The sequence below is a fragment of the Mesoplodon bidens genome, assembly GCF_964165515.1.
Source record: "Mesoplodon bidens genome assembly, chromosome: 18".
NCBI lineage: Eukaryota > Metazoa > Chordata > Mammalia > Artiodactyla > Ziphiidae > Mesoplodon > Mesoplodon bidens.
Window position 1 is genome coordinate 42,612,769 of NC_138175.1, and position 16,714 is coordinate 42,629,482.

At 41.6% G+C, this 16,714-nt stretch overlaps 1 protein-coding gene across 5 annotated transcripts in view; it reads left to right on the top strand.

Annotated features, from left to right (window-relative positions):
• The first annotated feature begins 1,050 nt into the window (after nucleotides 1-1,050).
• ZNF507 (zinc finger protein 507) overlaps nucleotides 1,051-16,714 on the top strand; it is a 47,193-nt gene continuing 31,529 nt past the window's right edge. For 2 of the 5 annotated variants that reach the window (XM_081215262.1, XM_081215258.1), the window contains exons 1-4: nucleotides 1,051-1,180; nucleotides 8,545-10,679; nucleotides 12,109-12,226; nucleotides 15,840-15,954. In XM_081215262.1, the coding sequence (XP_081071388.1) occupies nucleotides 8,547-10,679; nucleotides 12,109-12,226; nucleotides 15,840-15,954 (2,366 nt within the window). In that variant the 5' untranslated portion in view covers nucleotides 1,051-1,180; nucleotides 8,545-8,546. Of the gene's footprint in view, nucleotides 1,181-2,855; nucleotides 2,950-6,437; nucleotides 6,565-6,617; nucleotides 7,086-8,544; nucleotides 10,680-12,108; nucleotides 12,227-15,839; nucleotides 15,955-16,714 lie in introns of those variants that run through there. The other 3 variants (XM_081215259.1, XM_081215260.1, XM_081215261.1) reach the window with 3 other exon arrangements.

The following is a 16,714-nucleotide window of genomic DNA, read 5'->3' on the forward strand; positions in this document are numbered from 1 at the left end:
TTTGGACATAATGCTATTACACACTTAAGAGATTACAGTAGGGTGTAAACAAAACTTTTATATGCACTGGGCAACCAATTGATGTCAAATTCATGCGACTCGCTTTATGGCAGAGGTCGTGGTCGAGAACCAAATCCACAATCTCTCCCAGGTATGCCTGTATCTCAGTGAACAAGCCCATTACTATGACTGGAATCTTCAGTTTTACTCCCTTCCTACTGTTCACGGCCCACCTGCTCAGTCTGGATCCAAGCACCCTGCTGAGTAGTTCCCAATACAACAAACCTGTCCAGCATTCCTGAAGTTGGGTGGAACGTTTAACTAACATTGCATTTTACTCTGTCAGCAGAGGAATGGAAACAGGACTGCTTATAAAGCTGGCATGTATGTCATAAAACAGATCCAAATGACCAACACCATGGTGCCCTCAGAGGACTGAGGTTGTGCTACCAGGTGAAGCAAGCTACCAAGTCCGGTCCTCCAACTCTCAGGATGAGTTCTTGCCCTCAAAATCCTCAATCTCTCCAGCAAATAGATTTCCCAGGGCCAGCTCTGCCCCTCACCAGGCACACTTGAAGTCCAGCCATGAACCTAGGTAGCACCTCTACATTTTAGCCAAGAATACCACAAAAAAGTATAGCCCAACCAAAAGCTGTAACAAATTCAGAAGCATAGGGCTGTAAAGAATGTCAACGCCCACTGCTGAGAGCCAATGAGGGAAAGGAAACCTAGCCCACAGCAGGTTTGGGCGACGTGGGGAGACTCCAAAGTGAGCACTCACTGACTTCTAGACCCAACGACCACTCAGAAGGCCACGCTTGGGCCGTGGGAGCCCGACAGCCCGCGCCGTAACCCCACCCAGGAGCCGGGGATTGCAGTGAGAGGACAGGGTATCCTCTTTGCGCCCGCCCAGCCCGGCGCCCCAGGATGCCCATGGGCGGGGCCTGAGCATCGCCCCCGCCCCCTCCGCCCGCCACTCGGGTCACCTGACCTACCCGCGGCTCACGTGATCCGTCCCCAACGCCGCCATTTTGGAGCTCCGGATGAGGAGGGGAAAAGCGAGGGGGAAAGAGGGAAAAGAGCAGGGAGGGAGGTGGGCGAGGACGAGGGCGAGGGCACGGCCGGGCTCCTGGCCGGCCAAAGGAGGCTCGCGGAAGCAGCAGCCGCCGCCCGACCGCAGGTACCGCGCCCCGGGGCCGCCCCTCCGCCCGCTGTTAGCGCCGCCGCCGGCCATGTGCGTCCTCCCCTCAGGCCTCTACCGGCGCCGGCTTCCTCCTCAGCCGGCAGACACCCGCCCGATGCTGGCCACATGCCCCAAGTTCCGTGTCCCTTTTCAGTCCTCTGTGCCGCCCACAGCAAGGCCTGTGGAGACTCCGGGCTTGCCCTGCACCTGGGGGTGGGGGGGAACCTGCCGCTGCCCGCGTACTCTCACCAGCCTGGCCCGCAGGCAGACCCGCCGGGTATCGCTTCCCTCCCCTTTGCACGTGTGAAACCGCTTAGGCCTGTTGGGATGGAGCGAACAACGGTGTCCTCACCGCGTCTGTTGATTATTTTTCTCAACCCGCATCTCCCAAGCCACTGCTTGGTGTAGGAAAAGCTAGTACATAGACGCCGTTCTGGTGTTCTGCACGTATTTCGAACCTTCTCCATGAAGTGGTCTCCCCAGAGATCACTGAGATCATGGGGAAAGCTCCCACCGTGTAAGACCTGGGGGCATCCGTAGTGAATGGCTTGTGTGTGGAAGGCCTGGATGATTAATTAGGCAGAGGCCACCATCCCACCCCGTAGGCGCTCTTTTTAGTACTGCAGTGGGCTGTAATTTGCTGTCAGTCTGCATCTCTCCTGTCCGGCAATTACTGGATTTATCAGTAATTGAATTTGTTCTTTGAGTTTGTACTTTCTGCAGTACTCTGCTCTGATTCAGTGTATGGGTTGCATTACTGATTAAAAGAGAAAGCCTGGCCCTTCATTTCTTTACTTCACTAACTCGTTTAAAATTAATTTCAGGGGAAAGCCAAATACGTGCTTTCTGCCCTGGCAGTAAACTGTTTACTTAACCATAATCGATAAAGTTGCATTCTAGGTGAAATGAATACCATTCTTTGATATTTTAGATTCATTCTAGGTAGTATAAGAAACAGCAAAGAAATGCAGGACCAGGGCAGGAAAGTGCCTTAGAAGATACATAGGTCAGTCCACTGTGTTTTATCTTTCATGATGCCGTTCAGTTGTAGAACTGCTGGAAGTTTGCAGTCACCCTTTAGATTGTAGTTTTGGTTAAGATTAAAATGGCAATATACAATTTATTGTTTCTTATTTATTAGAAAGTGTTATCAGTAAAACCAATAGTATTTTGAGTTAATTAGATAAATTCTGAGCTAAAACATAAAATACACAATTATTGGAGAAGTTTCCAGAGCTGTTTTTTCTAACTGGTGCAAAATCCTGAAATCTGCTTGTTAGGTAAATGATGTAAATTTGCGTCACGTAATGGGTTGCGTGGACGTTCCTCTGAATTTCTTTTTGACATGCAATATTGGGCAATTTTTCACTGCCCAAAAAAAAAAAATCGGGCTTCCCTGGTGGCGCGGTGGTTGGGAGTCCGCCTGCCGATGCAGGGGACATGGGTTCGTGCCCCGGTCCGGGAAGATCCCACATGCCGCGGAGCGGCTGGGCCCGTGAGCCATGGCCGCTGAGCCTGCGCATCCGGAGCCTGTGCTCCGCAACGGGAGAGGCCACAACAGTGAGAGGCCCGCAAATTTAAAAAAAAAAAAAAAAAAAAAAAAAATCATTACTTTGTTTCACCAAGAAAGAGAAATGTTTGATACTATATACTTTGTCGTTCTTGGCCACAGCTGGATTTTGAAGATCGATCCAGGGGACTGTATTAATTTCAGGAATTGATTTGAAAGACACAGGCTCTGCCACTTAACAGCCATGTAACCTTGGGTAAGTCACTTAAACTGCACTGAGTGTTTCCTTATTTGTAGAATTGTGTAACACCCACCTAGCCTGTCGCAAAGACTTAATGAAGCTCAAACATACATGTTTGATACTGCCTAGCTGTAAGGGGCTGTTGCTCTTTTCATTATTTATACTTTATACATTTTTTTGTTCACACTGAGAATTAAGCGGAAAATTGGTGTATTGAGAAAGGATGGATTTAGAATCAGATAGGCCTGGATTCCAGTTCTTAAACTAGCTGTTACTTTGCATCTGTGAACCTCAGATTCCTTATCTGCAAATAAAGAGGCCAGTATTACCAGGAATTTCATGAGTAATACACAGAATCTACACTGGCACTACTCTCTGGTCTTTGAGCACCTCAAGGGCAAGGGTTCCCTCTTACTTATTTTGGTAGTCTCCCGCACGTTGCTTGGCACATTATAGGTGCTCAGCAAATGTTAAATCTGAATATTGGTTAACATTAGTTAGACCTTATGTCTTAATTGCAGCTGCGAAATTCAAATATTCTCTCAGGCTAGATGCCAGCTAAGAAATTTTATACTATGAAATTCATATACTTTGATATTTGCACTTGGTTTTTTCTTGGTGGGCAATTAATAATTAAGGTAAGTAAATTATAGCTAACGTTAGTAAGGTAAATCTATAACGTGTAAGCAGTTTCAAGGTAACTTTTTATAGACAGCTTATAGGACAGGAACATGAAAGTTCATCCAGCACAACTCTTGTTTTACATCTGTAGAATGTAAAACGCTCAGAAACAGTGACTTGCCTAAGGTCACACAGCTGAGGTTCCTCTAGGAGAGGGACCCATGAGCTATGTCCCCTGCCTTCTTTTGGCTGGAACAAAATGAATATTTTATATTTTACAATTACGATAATATGGAAGAACGAGGAATTGGCCATTACTTCTATAACACAATGTTTTTCTAATCGGAAAGAACAAATTCTTCGTCTGGAAGAAAAGGTTCTTTGTATCACATACTGAACTGTCTTTGTACGTTCACAGAAAATTACGGCCTTTCTCTAGTTCTACCCAAGCCCCCATGAATTGTTCAGCTTGATTTTACGTATGATAACCATACTGCTATAACTGAAAGGAACTGATTAGATGTACAAATAAACCAAATAGCAAACTGTAAGGAAGTAAAGACAACTGAAATAATTTGGCTCTATTTTTGGGAAAGACATTAATTATAAGCTTTTGCCTATGGGATTCCGTTGTTTAGGGAAGACTTGAGACTCAGTGGAGAAGGCTGTAAAACTTTTCTGGCTTGGGATACAACTTTTATTTATTTATTTATTTATTTATTTATTTATTTATAACAATTTGATCTATTTGGTCGAATGTTATATCTAAAGATTCCAAACGAGAAAACCCGTGTTTTGCTAATGCCTATAGTCTTTCCTCATCCTAGTAAACCTTATTGTTCAGCGATACTGATCTTTTCACTATTCCCTAGATAGCGTGCTTACTCTCGCTTCTGAAAATCTAATGTTACGGCTGCTTTCTTGTCAGCAAATTCCAAGAAAGCAAAATGGCACACTCAGATTAGGATAATTCAGGGAGGATGTATTTACAAAGATACTTATAAAGGTGTAGGATTTGTGTAGGCAAACCACAGGAATAATTCTGTCATCTGGAGCTGGCAGCATGAGGAGAAGGGAGAGTCCTGTAGAATAGCCTGCCTGGAGAGAATGGCCTTTTGTTGAGGAACACGGCCACTTCAAGGTGACCTAGAGGGAGGAAACCAGGGAAATGAATGTCTTGATCTCTCTTTGTTGCCTTCTTATCTCCTGTCATGGCTCCCCATTGGCATAACTCAGCCAGAGGGCATGGGAGCCTAATGATGTAATCCCTCCTGGGACAGAGAGCAGAGTGGAAAAGAGGAGACAGCCCAGAGGGGCAAATGGGTGACGTCCAGCATGCTCTTCTTTTGGAATACGGTGTGCATCTTACCTCTTCAAGAAGCCTTTTCTTCCCTCCCTAGACCAAAATGAGCTCTTCAGTCTCTGTTAGGATTTGGTCATTGGATGTTGCCTTCTGATTATTTCACCTTGTGTACTGCTGGGTTATTTTAAAGCTGTTAATTCTTTTTAACTTCTAAATATATTAGTCTTATCCACTTCACTCAGTTTTAAACTCTGTGAGTACTATAAATTTTAAATTTTTTCCATTCTTCTTGGTACTTGGCTTGGTGCCTTGTACATAATGTTGTTTTTTAAAATAAATTTATTTGTCTGTTTATTTTTGGCTGCGTTGGTTCTTCATTGATGCACGGGGGCATTCTCTAGTTGCAGTGAGCGGGGGCCACTCTTCATTGCGGTGCACAGACTTCTCATTGTGGTGGCTTCTCTTGTTGTGGAGCGTGGGCTCTAGGCGCGCGGGCTTCAGTAGTTGTGGCATGCAGACTCAGCAGTTGTGGCTCGCGGGCTCTAGAGCACGGGCTCAGTAGCTGTGGTGCACGGGCTTAGTTGCTGAGCAGCATGTGGGATCTTCCCAGACCAGGGTTCAAACCCATGTCCCCTGCATTGGCAGGCAGATTCTTAACCACTCTGCCACAAAGGAAGTCCTTTAACTTTTTATTTTTAAAAATTTTAAACATTTACACAAGTAGAAAGAATAATATAATGAACTCCTAGATACTCAATGATTCCAGCTAGAAAATTTGCCATTCTTACTTTATATCCTCAACCTCTCCACTCGCCCCCACTCCCCCTTGGTAATTTTTTTTTTTTAAGTTTCATTCACCTTAATTTCTTCTTGGAGGTCATGGATAGTATGCGGATTATCATAATCCAGGTTGTCGGCAATCTTGAGCCACTAGGATTGAATCTGTACTCCTTATTTTTATCTCTTTTATTATTCAAATTTTACTTCACAACATGTAATCCCATATGTATTCAACACACACACACATACGCACATGCACATTGGTGGCCTAAGTGAAATTTTGGTGAAAATTTTGAGTTGGCCAATATTTAACTTAACTTCCTCTCTGTGTATACTTTATTATGAGCTGTTTAACCTTTTTTTAACAAAGCCTTTTGTTTTAATGAGACTTGTGCATCGACTTGGCCGTGTGGACCCAAAATGGTTTTTCAGGTGTTTCTTGATGTATTTTATGTTGTCATATCTGTTTTATATGTGCCATTTCTGTACTTATTCCCAAATGTATGCAGCCTCTAAAATGAGATACTTACATAAATGTTCAGGGAAAATTGGAGCATCTGCAAATTTCCATTAGCTCTTAATGCCTGAGCAGACACAGCTTTAAAATCTGAATGTTTTGTCAGATTCTTTTGTATTAGTCTTTTTTCTTGAGATAAGATGAACAACTCCTCTTCTTCATTTTGCTTTCTTTTTAAGGTACACACTGAAATATCCACAGGGAGGAAGTTGGCACTGCTCCGTCTCCCTCCTATTATGTCATTAAATAGAAGAAGGATAATGAGCCACCTTTGTAACCCTGTGGGTGTGCAAAGTCTGTTGAGCAAATATTCACTGGTTAACCTCCAGGTTATCAGTCAGCCTACGTGGATGATGTCACATTTCATGGGAAGGAGACCTTCCATCTATAGTAGTGCACCAAATCTTATGTAAGAAATTAAATGTTCAAGGATTCCTATTCCTATTATTTAAGAAATTTGCATTTAACAATTGAATTGAAAGAAATAAAGCCTTAAGTGAATGACCCTAGAGGGAAGTCAGTAATCACAAGAAGAGCCAAAGCTTCCCTTGGCCTAAAAATGTGGAATTCTCGGGCAATAAGGTGACTTATGAAGTCACAAAGGGTTTTTCTAAAGAAACAAATTGTTTCCCCCACTGGTCCCTTCTTTAGTGACTTAAGGTTGAGTGTAGAGATTTAAAAACATTTCTGTTCTTCCTATTTGAGAAAGATGTAAAGGAGCTAGTCTTTTGAGAGGTAATGTCCTCAGGTTGTTTAGGGGAGACAGTGGCTAAAGGGCCACTGGCCTTGGGGAGCTGGCATAGCTGTCATTGTTGTAATGGCTGTGGAATGCATTCCCTGCTGGGAGTGCAGCTACAAGTGGAAGAGAAAAAAGCTGATCGCACAGAGCAGAGTATCAGGACAGAGGGAAGAAGTAGTACTAAAGAAGCTGTGAGTAATATGTTTACCTTTTTGCATGACATGGATCTGAGTATAGAAAAGTTAATGTGCCACAAAGAGTAGAAAATAAGAGAGGAAGAACCTTAACTGCTGTCAGTTGATGTGGGAGAACTGGGCCTGCAGCTGGTCAGAGCACTGGTGAGGTCTTGCAGGAGTTTAGATATGATCTTGGCAGTGGCTAAAGGGCCCCTGTATGTTGATTCAGCCATTTGAGGGAAGAGGAGCCATGATTCGCCTCCTGAAGAGAATTCAGAGCCTGTGACTGAGGTTTAAGAATAGTATGATCTTTGGTCTATAGCTAGTGCCACTAGAAATTTTGCTGGCATTTATTGAATGTTGTGAGTAAGATTCCAGAATGCACCTAAAATGTGGAAAAACAAAACTTGTTGCTGGAAAAAAGCCTAAACTTAAAAACGTGATCCAAGTCAACAAATTAATCTCACTTTAAGCCAAAGGAAATGTTTGAAATGAAAGTACTGCCAGGAAGTAGAGTATTCAAGATTTAGGCTGAAAGATAAGCCTGTTATGTTAATGACTTCCTCGGCCATAGCACATTACTAGAACCTACAGATAACCTGTAGGAAATGACTTTTTTAAGGCCTCTGTGCTTTTTTATATGTAAACACGACTAGGATATCAATATTTTCCTTCTCCAATGCCCCTTTCCCTTTCAGAAAAAAAAATGTATGTGTATGAGTAATAGTTGACCACTAATATGACCTCCAGAAAAAACCACAGCATAGTTTGTGGTTTATCTTCAGGAAAATAAATCAAAGGAAGTAAAAAAAAAAAGGAACTGGATCATTGCTTTTATTTAGTTTCATTTGCATAATACTTCTCAAAATACACTGTGCCCTTTACAATAGGTTACATGCCCATATTTTCACAATTCCAAAGATCTAGGGAGAAAAAACGAAAACAAAAACATGCTTTTAGTAATAAAACCACAATTATATTTGGTGTCAGAAGTTGTCTCCCAAGAATTGTATCAATCATGTGTTGGCTTTACAGAATAGTATTTCATAATAACTTGAGGTGGTTCCACATGCCCTGGGAATGGCTGTATTCCTTTGATAATGGAATAGCAGTCTTTTTTTTTTCTTCTGGCATTGTGCAAAAGAAAAGGAGTACTGATTAGGTCCAGCTAGATGTCTAGGGGAAAGAAAGTGAAGAAAAAAGGAGATGTAGATTGTTAAAGGCATTTCCAAAGAAAGAAATGAAGGATGGAAACATCTCAATCATCAGTCTTGATAGGGGACAGCATTCCAAAGAAAACTTGTAAGCAATTTAAGTCTCTGTTGAGGATAGCCAGGTATATTGATATGGAACTCCCAGGTTAGAAAATACTTAGATTAGCTTAAATCAAAGAGTAGTTTAGATTTCCTGAATTATATGCCTGTAATGATCCTGTAACCTGGTGATTCTTTCTGTCATATATTCTCCTTTTTAGATATGGAAGAAAGCAGCAGTGTCGCCATGTTGGTGCCAGGTATCGGGAAACAGGAAGCTATGTTGACTGCCAAAACTGTCATCAGTTCATCACTGGAAGTTGATGAAAAAAGAAAAGCTAAAACAGATCCATTAATCCATGTTATTCAGAAGTTAAGCAAGATAGTGGAACATGAAAAGTCACAAAAGTGTCTTTTAATTGGCAAAAAACGGTCACGTTCAAGTGCTGCAACACACTCTCTTGAAAGTCAAGAATCTTGTGAGATACCAGCTAAAGTAACCCAGTCACCTGCTGCTGATAATAGAAGGGCTGAGATGTCACAAATACATTTTACCCCTGACTCTCTTGCCCAGAACGATGGGAAGGCTATGTCTTACCAGTGTAGCCTTTGTAAGTTTCTGTCATCATCTTTTTCTGTGTTAAAAGATCATATCAAGCAGCACGGTCAGCAGAATGAAGTGATACTAATGTGCGCAGAGTGCCATATTACATCTAAAAGCCAAGAGGAGCTTGAAGCTCACGTGGTGAATGACCACGAAAACGATGCCAACAGTCACACTCAATCCAAAGCCCAGCAATGCGTAAGCCCCACCAGCTCTTTGTGTCAGAGGACCTCTGGAAGAATTAATGAAACCATTCCTGACATCCCAGTAAGTGTGGATGGCCCACAGACTCATACCAGCCAAACGGCATCTGTGACAGAAATGGGTAGGAGGAAGTGGTATGCCTATGAACAGTATGGCATGTATCGATGCTTGTTTTGTAGTTACACTTGTGGCCAGCAGAGAATGTTGAAAACACATGCTTGGAAACATGCTGGGGAGGTTGATTGCTCCTATCCAATCTTTGAAAATGAAAATGAGCCCCTGGGTTTGCTGGATTCTTCAGTGGCCGCTGCACCTGGTGGGGTCCACGCAGTAGTCATTGCAATTGGAGACAATGAACTGAGTATCCACAACGGGCCATCAGTACAAGTGCAGATTTGCAGCTCAGAACCATTATCATCTTCGTCTCCTTTAGAACAGAGTGTGGAAGGGACTGTTCATCTAAGTCAGTCAGTTACCCTTGACCCTAATGAGGAAGAAATGCTGGAGGTGATTTCGGATGCAGAGGAGAACCTGGTTGCTGATAGCCTACTTTCATCGGCACAGAAAATCATTAGCAGTAGCCCAAATAAAAAAGGTCATGTTAATGTGATAGTGGAGCGTCTTCCAAGTGCTGAAGAGACTCTTTCGCAGAAACATTTCCTCATGAATGCTGAAATTGAAGAGGGGAAAAACCTGAGCCAGACAGAAGCCGAGATTGGATGTGAAGGAAGGGATGAAGTCTATCATGCTGATAAATGCACTGTCGATATTGGGGGGCTGATCATAGGCTGGAGCAACGCAGAGAAGAAAGACAGTGAGTTAATAAGTAAAGGACTGGCTACTGATGAGAATGCCCCACCAGGCCGAAGAAGGACAAATTCTGAGTCTCTCAGACTACACTCATTAGCTGCAGAAGCCCTGGTCACCATGCCTATAAGAGCTGCAGAGCTAACACGAGCCAACCTTGGGCACTACGGGAATATAAAGCTTTTAGATCCAGACACTGGACAAAGGCAAGTAGATGGTACGTTGGCAGCATATTCTAAAATGATGTCACCACTTAAAAACTCCTCAGAGGGATTGACCGGTTTCAACCAAAGCAGCTCTACCTTAGTAGCACTCCCAGAGGGTGGGCAGGAATTGTCAGATGGGCAAGTTAAGACAGGCATCAGCATGTCCTTACTCACCGTGATTGAAAAATTAAGGGAAAGGACAGACCAAAATGCTTCCGATGATGACATTTTGAAAGAATTGCAGGATAATGCCCAGTGCCAACCCAGCAGTGATACAAGTTTGTCAGGAAGCAACGTCGTGGAGTACATCCCAAATGCTGACCGGCCCTACCGCTGCCGCCTGTGTCACTACACCAGCGGTAACAAGGGCTACATCAAGCAGCACTTGCGAGTCCATCGACAGAGACAGCCCTATCAGTGTCCTATCTGTGAGCACATAGCTGACAACAGCAAAGACCTGGAGAGCCACATGATCAACCACTGTAAAACAAGGATATACCAGTGCAAGCAGTGTGAAGAATCCTTCCATTATAAGGTAAGCATTGGTTCATGAAATCATTCGGAGAACCTTAGAATTTTAGAGCATGGAGGGAGCTTTGTAGATACAGTCCACCCACCTCATTTTATAGGTAAGGAAACTGAGCCCCAGAAAATTTGGTAATCTGCCCATGGGATCCCAACTAATTAGTATTAAAGTTGGGACTGAAGTCTGGGTCGTCTGGTGTAGGAGTTTTTCCCCCTGCCTGCCACCTCCTTAACAGGCCCTGTGTTTATTGGTTTAATGTTTCCATGTGTATATCTTTTTTAAAGTGTGTTGATTTTAAAGTGCAAGGGAATTACAGTGGAGGAACATTGTACACACATTTGACTTAACACAGGTTTAACCCTATGTGATTGATGCAAAAAAAATACCTATTTTTCATCTTATGTGGCCCCAAAATGCAAGTCATTCACTTCATCTGCTACACAACCAACCGACAGTGATTTATATCCTACCACAAGCAAAAATGGACTGTATGGGACTTAATGAAAGACAGCACAGTGGAAATAGAGCCATGTATGTTATATTTTATGGGAAGTTTACAGTACTTTCAAGGATTACTTTGACCGTGATTTTTATTTTAAGTGCTACCTAAAACCAATGACCAGTATGAAAATACTGTTTTGTAAAGGCAACTTGTGTTCATTGAATCATTGGTTTAGAACTTTTCTTCAATATGCCAGTTGACTGTTTGGTGGGGGGGAAGTGTATTGTAAAGGGCTAAATGGGATGTCGACTTTTTTCTCAGATTAGCCAGAGTTGGGGTCCAGCTGGTAGTAAACAGTTAAGCAGGAATTAAAAAGCCTTTGAGTCTGAGATTCACCACCTCTTGGATTGCTCTCATGCAATTCTGAAATGGCCTCTGGCCACTGGACAAGTAGCCGTTCAGATGGGCTGCAAAGGCAAGTTCCAGGAGCTGCTTTTGCTGCTGCACTCTTGACTCATGGGGGTGGGTGTAAGGAGGGAGGTGTCCTTGGAGTCGCAGTTCCAACTAAGTCTCTTTTACAAATTTAGTTGATATTTAAAGGCAGAAATCAGCTGAAGTGCAGAAGTTAACTGAATGGATTTATTTTTGTGAAAGTACTGAGTTATTCTAAACACTCTGCTCTTTCCCCTGGGCTCACCAGTGTTTCAGGAGGCATACACATGCCGTGCATAAGCACTGCCTAAGACAGTGGTGGCTTCCTTTCAGAGAATGTGAAAAGAGGAACTGCCTTTTTGATAAGATTGTGTTTTCCTCAGTGTATTTCTTTCCATAAGCTGTCAAATGTTTCAAGTAATCTTAACATGTTTGATTTTTAAATATTGGTAGTGTGTTCTAGGTACTAGGCCACGAAAGCAGTTTAACTCCTTCTACAGCCTCCTAGTAACTGTGTAAGTATGTTTATTGAAAATTACATATTAATTTCTCTCAATTTTTTAGAGTCAACTAAGGAACCATGAGAGAGAGCAACACAGTCTTCCAGATACCTTGTCAATAGCAACTTCTAATGAGTCAAGAATTCCCAGTGATAAAACTGATGGAAAATGTGTTCAGGAAGGTATCTGCATTTTTTTGTATAGACGATATTGATTATCATATGAAGTAAAAAATGCCCTTCGTTGTCATGTGGGCTATTTTCAGGACTAAAGCTCCATCTATTCGCCTCTGTTTTTAAACTGTGTGAGTGAATCTTATCTCTGAGTACTAAATGAAGTACTATATTAGTAAGTACTCAGCCTCAGCTGTATAGGTAGATACACTCTGCAATGTATGCTGTCCTATAAGAGCCAAGTACAGCAGAAACGCTGAGATGACATGCCAGCAAGCCAGGGAAGCTGCAGCATGGAAAGAAAGCCTCCTTTCCTCTCTCAATACCAGTTGACCCACTGAGAACGTAGCTTTTGCAGATGGTAGGCCCCCACCTCAATCTTTAACTGAGGCTTCCTGCTGTGATCTTATTCTTATCCAAGTGCAACTGCCAGATTTCATCTTCATTCTTTAAAAAAACAACACAGGCTGTTTTTATTATACTGGTTAGGTACCAGTCGGCCGAGTTTCTGCTAATAGGAATATTAGAATCAAAAGATTTAATTAGAGTTCCATGAAAAGGCGGATGCCACATCCAGAGAATTAAAGTGTAATAAGCTGTGCTTCCTTGCATCAGCTCACTTAAATTGATATACTTTAAATGTCTCAAGTGTAGTACATAGTGTTTATGAGAAGTAAAATATACTGGAGTGACTTTCCTTTTTAGATTTCCTAAGAATTAAAGTTAGGAACAACTGCAGAGTAAAGTGTTTTACCATAATGTTTCAATAAATTATACCCCAGAAAGCAAAACTGATTCTAGAAAGTTTCTGAAAGAACTGATTTTGATGGCACTGCAGCACCAAAGTTCCCTTGTCAAACAGATGTCATCCCTGTAGAACTATCCAAAACAAAAGGAGTTTATGACATAGCATCTGTTCCTGCCATAGATGGCTGAGTTAAACTGTTTTGTTTCCCTTTTACAAAACAGCCCTAAATGCCTCCTTTTATTTTAATTCATTATGTTTCCATATCCCCTTTAAAGGAGACATTAAAACATTTGATATCTTTGGCCCATAAATCCCTAATGAAGGAATAAAGTAAGTACTACTCACTCAGTGGCACCACCTGTGGTTACTACCAGCGGTAGAATATGTCTTTTCTAGCACCATCTCTAAAAACAATAATTTAAAACTGGCCAAATGGGTTAACAAATTAAAACGCACAATTTGAATTAAAAATATTGAAATGTCAGCTCAAAATTAAAATAACCAATTTGAGCTTCATGGCATTAGCATCTATCCACCACATTCCATTTTGCAGCCTCTCTTTGTGGCGCATGCTCTGTTTCTTAAGGCTACACGTATGGATTTTAAATTGCTTGCCATGCCTCTCCTCCCCACCCCCACATCCCCACTTGGCTCTATTTGCTGTTCTCTGTCGTGGTAGTGTAACAATTCAGACGGCTGATAACCTCCTGCGTACTTACATCTATACTGATACTTTATTGATTCGGTATTAGATCTCTCAAAATCTAGTTTTCAGGCCAAAGAACAAGTTTTTAGCTCACAAAGAAGAAAAAAATAATTCATGTTTATCAAAACTTTTTTAACCCTTTAATAGACTAATTAAGCAAGAGGGGAGATGCATGCTTCTGTGGCTCCCAGTCTTCATCCATCACAATAGCACAGATAACTTGTGGCATGTTTTTGACTCAGAGATCCAATGTACCTCAGGCATTTGTTCTGCCAGAAGGCGTGGAGTGCCCATCTTGAGCTGGATACTGTGCTAGGTGCTTGGAGTGCGGTGGAGGTGTCACTGCCTTCGAGGTACCCAGCCCAGTGAGGAACACAAAACTGTACTGACAGGTATGTCAGCAAACACCACAGGTGCTCTGAGAGCTCTGGGCAAAGCACTTTCATATGATGTTTCTTCATGAAATTTAATTAAATTGTTCTTTATTGTAAATCTATGATTTGCCAAGTCCTGGGGATTCTGTGTAAGCAAAACAGGCAGATCCCTACCCTCAGGGGGTCTCCAGCTAGTGATGGGTCAGACTTGACACAGACATGCAGGTAACATACAGACTGAGGTGAAGGAGGAGTACAGCATGCTCCTGGGCTTACCACACCATGCTGGGAGGTTCCAGTATTTCCATTTTGTAGATGAATAAACTGAGTCCTCAAGAGGTGAAATAATTTGCCCATGATCACATTGGTACTAAGTGGCAGAGCAGAAACTAAACCCAAGTTTTTGAACTTTAAATCCAATATTCTTTCTATTGGAAACAGTTGCTTGAAGTAGCACAGGCTCTCATTCTGAGCTATATTAAGTTTTTCCATCTGTCATTTTTATTAGTTGTCATTGATCTGTAATATTTCTCACACAAAACCATTATCCAATATTTCACACTTCATTTTTTCAGAGTTTTTTTTTTTTTAACTGTATCTAGAGCAGTGCCACTTATCAAGTCCAGGTTTTTAACCTACCAATTAAGAGCAATACTTAGATTATAATTATGATTAGTGTGTGTATTAATGTTACAGATTTATACCAGGAAATCAGGACATTTTGTTCTGCCTGGCAAAAGTAGTTATTAGCAAAAGAAATTTTCAATTTTAGAAAGCTTAAATTTAACCTAAGGATTTTCTTTGTTAAAATTTCCATGTGGGTTTTCTTTTGTATCACCGATTTTACTTTTATGCAGTGTATGCTAGTGTTCTACCTAAGCTTTCTTCCTGTCGTGCCTTGTTCTTCAGCTTCTATGCTTGCTTTGTTTCTGAATATAAAGCAGTCAGGCTATGAATAGGCTGTGGACTTTGTGCTGACAGAAGCGTAAATAAATCACTGAATATCTTCAGGAACAGTTTCCTATGATCAACTCATTCTGCTTGTACTGCCTCAAGCTTACCCTGATTTGAATTCCCCAGCCCTGTTGTTGCAGAGTGAGTTTAGTGACAAGGCCTGTTCCCATGGATCCGTGTTTCCTGGATTTCGGAGAGCTGCATATTCATGTTAGTCCTTGTAAGCTGTCAGTTTACTAGGTATAATTATACTACATTAAATAGCACTTAATACTTTGCCATTGCTTTCCCTTCTGTTGTTGCTTTGATAGCTGACAGTTATAAACAAAGGAAACCTACAGAGTGAAAAAGCTTTGGGCTTTTTATATTGAGTTTGTTAGATATGCTTTGTAGCCATACCTTATAATGTTGTGTTGTAGTATTAAATTACAGCTTGTTGGCAAATCAATGTTTCCTTAAGACAATATATCCAATATTGATTAGACTAACACCTTTCAAATTAACAGTGTATCTCTGGTTAATTCACCTGCTACACAATCAGCAGGGCAGCTGGCATCAGGTTCATTATATTTTAGAATTTTTTACAAGGTTATGTAGAAGCTAACCCAATGTATCTATGTTTACAGATCAGATGATATTCACTTTATATCCACTGATAGTGCAGATGTAGGAGAACCTGTAAAGCTACATTCAAACTTGTTAACTTTATTAAACAGTGAGAAAGCCTTCATTGAAATGTTAGTACTGTGTGGTATAAATACTCGTTTACAGTGGAATGTAAATGCTGTCATTTTAATCTAATCAAAGCACATCACTAAAACTATGAAATACTTTGTCCAGGGAATAAGTCTTCGGTCCAGAAACAGTATAGATGTGATGTATGTGATTATACAAGTACAACGTACGTTGGTGTCAGAAACCACAGACGAATCCATAACTCTGATAAGCCTTATAGGTAAGTGTGATGATCCTAGAGTTTTAATACTTAAGTTACAATCCTCTATAGTAAAGAAAAAAGTAGAAGTACTTAAAAATTCATAGCAGTTGTTTAAACATCGGTTAAGCACAAAGAAACCTTCACTTCCTGGTTTCATGAGTATTGCTTACTTTGTTAAAGAATGTGAATTTTAAGCTTGAGTCTTAGAATGATAGGCTTTTTTTTTTTTTTTTTTTTTTTTGCGGTACACGGGCCTCTCACTGTTGTGGCCTCTCCCGTTGCGGAGCGCAGGCTCCGGACGCGCAGGCTCAGCGGCCATGGCTCACGGGCCCAGTTGCTCCGCGGCATGTGGGATCTTCCCGGACCGGGGCACGAACCCGTATTCCCTGCATCGGCAGGCGGACTCTCAACCCCTGCGGCACCAGGGAGGCCCCCTAGGCTTATTTTTGACTAGATTTTGTCTAGTTGCAATATAAGAAGCTGTCTATATCCGTCAGTTTCATGTGGGTATAAGCTATCATAGCAGTTTTCAGTGCTTAGAGCACATTTCAATAATTTGGCAGTTAAGTACTCAGTATTCCAGCAAAAGATTCTTAAAACTTAAAAGCAACAGAATTCCCTATGAAAGATTCTGTTTTTGAAAATAAATCTATCATGTGTAGAGTAAGGTGATTTAATTTAATTTTGTCACTTGATTTTTTTACAAAAGCCAATTCTAATATGTATTCAGAAAATATATGCATTCTCAGTTGATCAAGATAGGCTGATAAATAGAAAC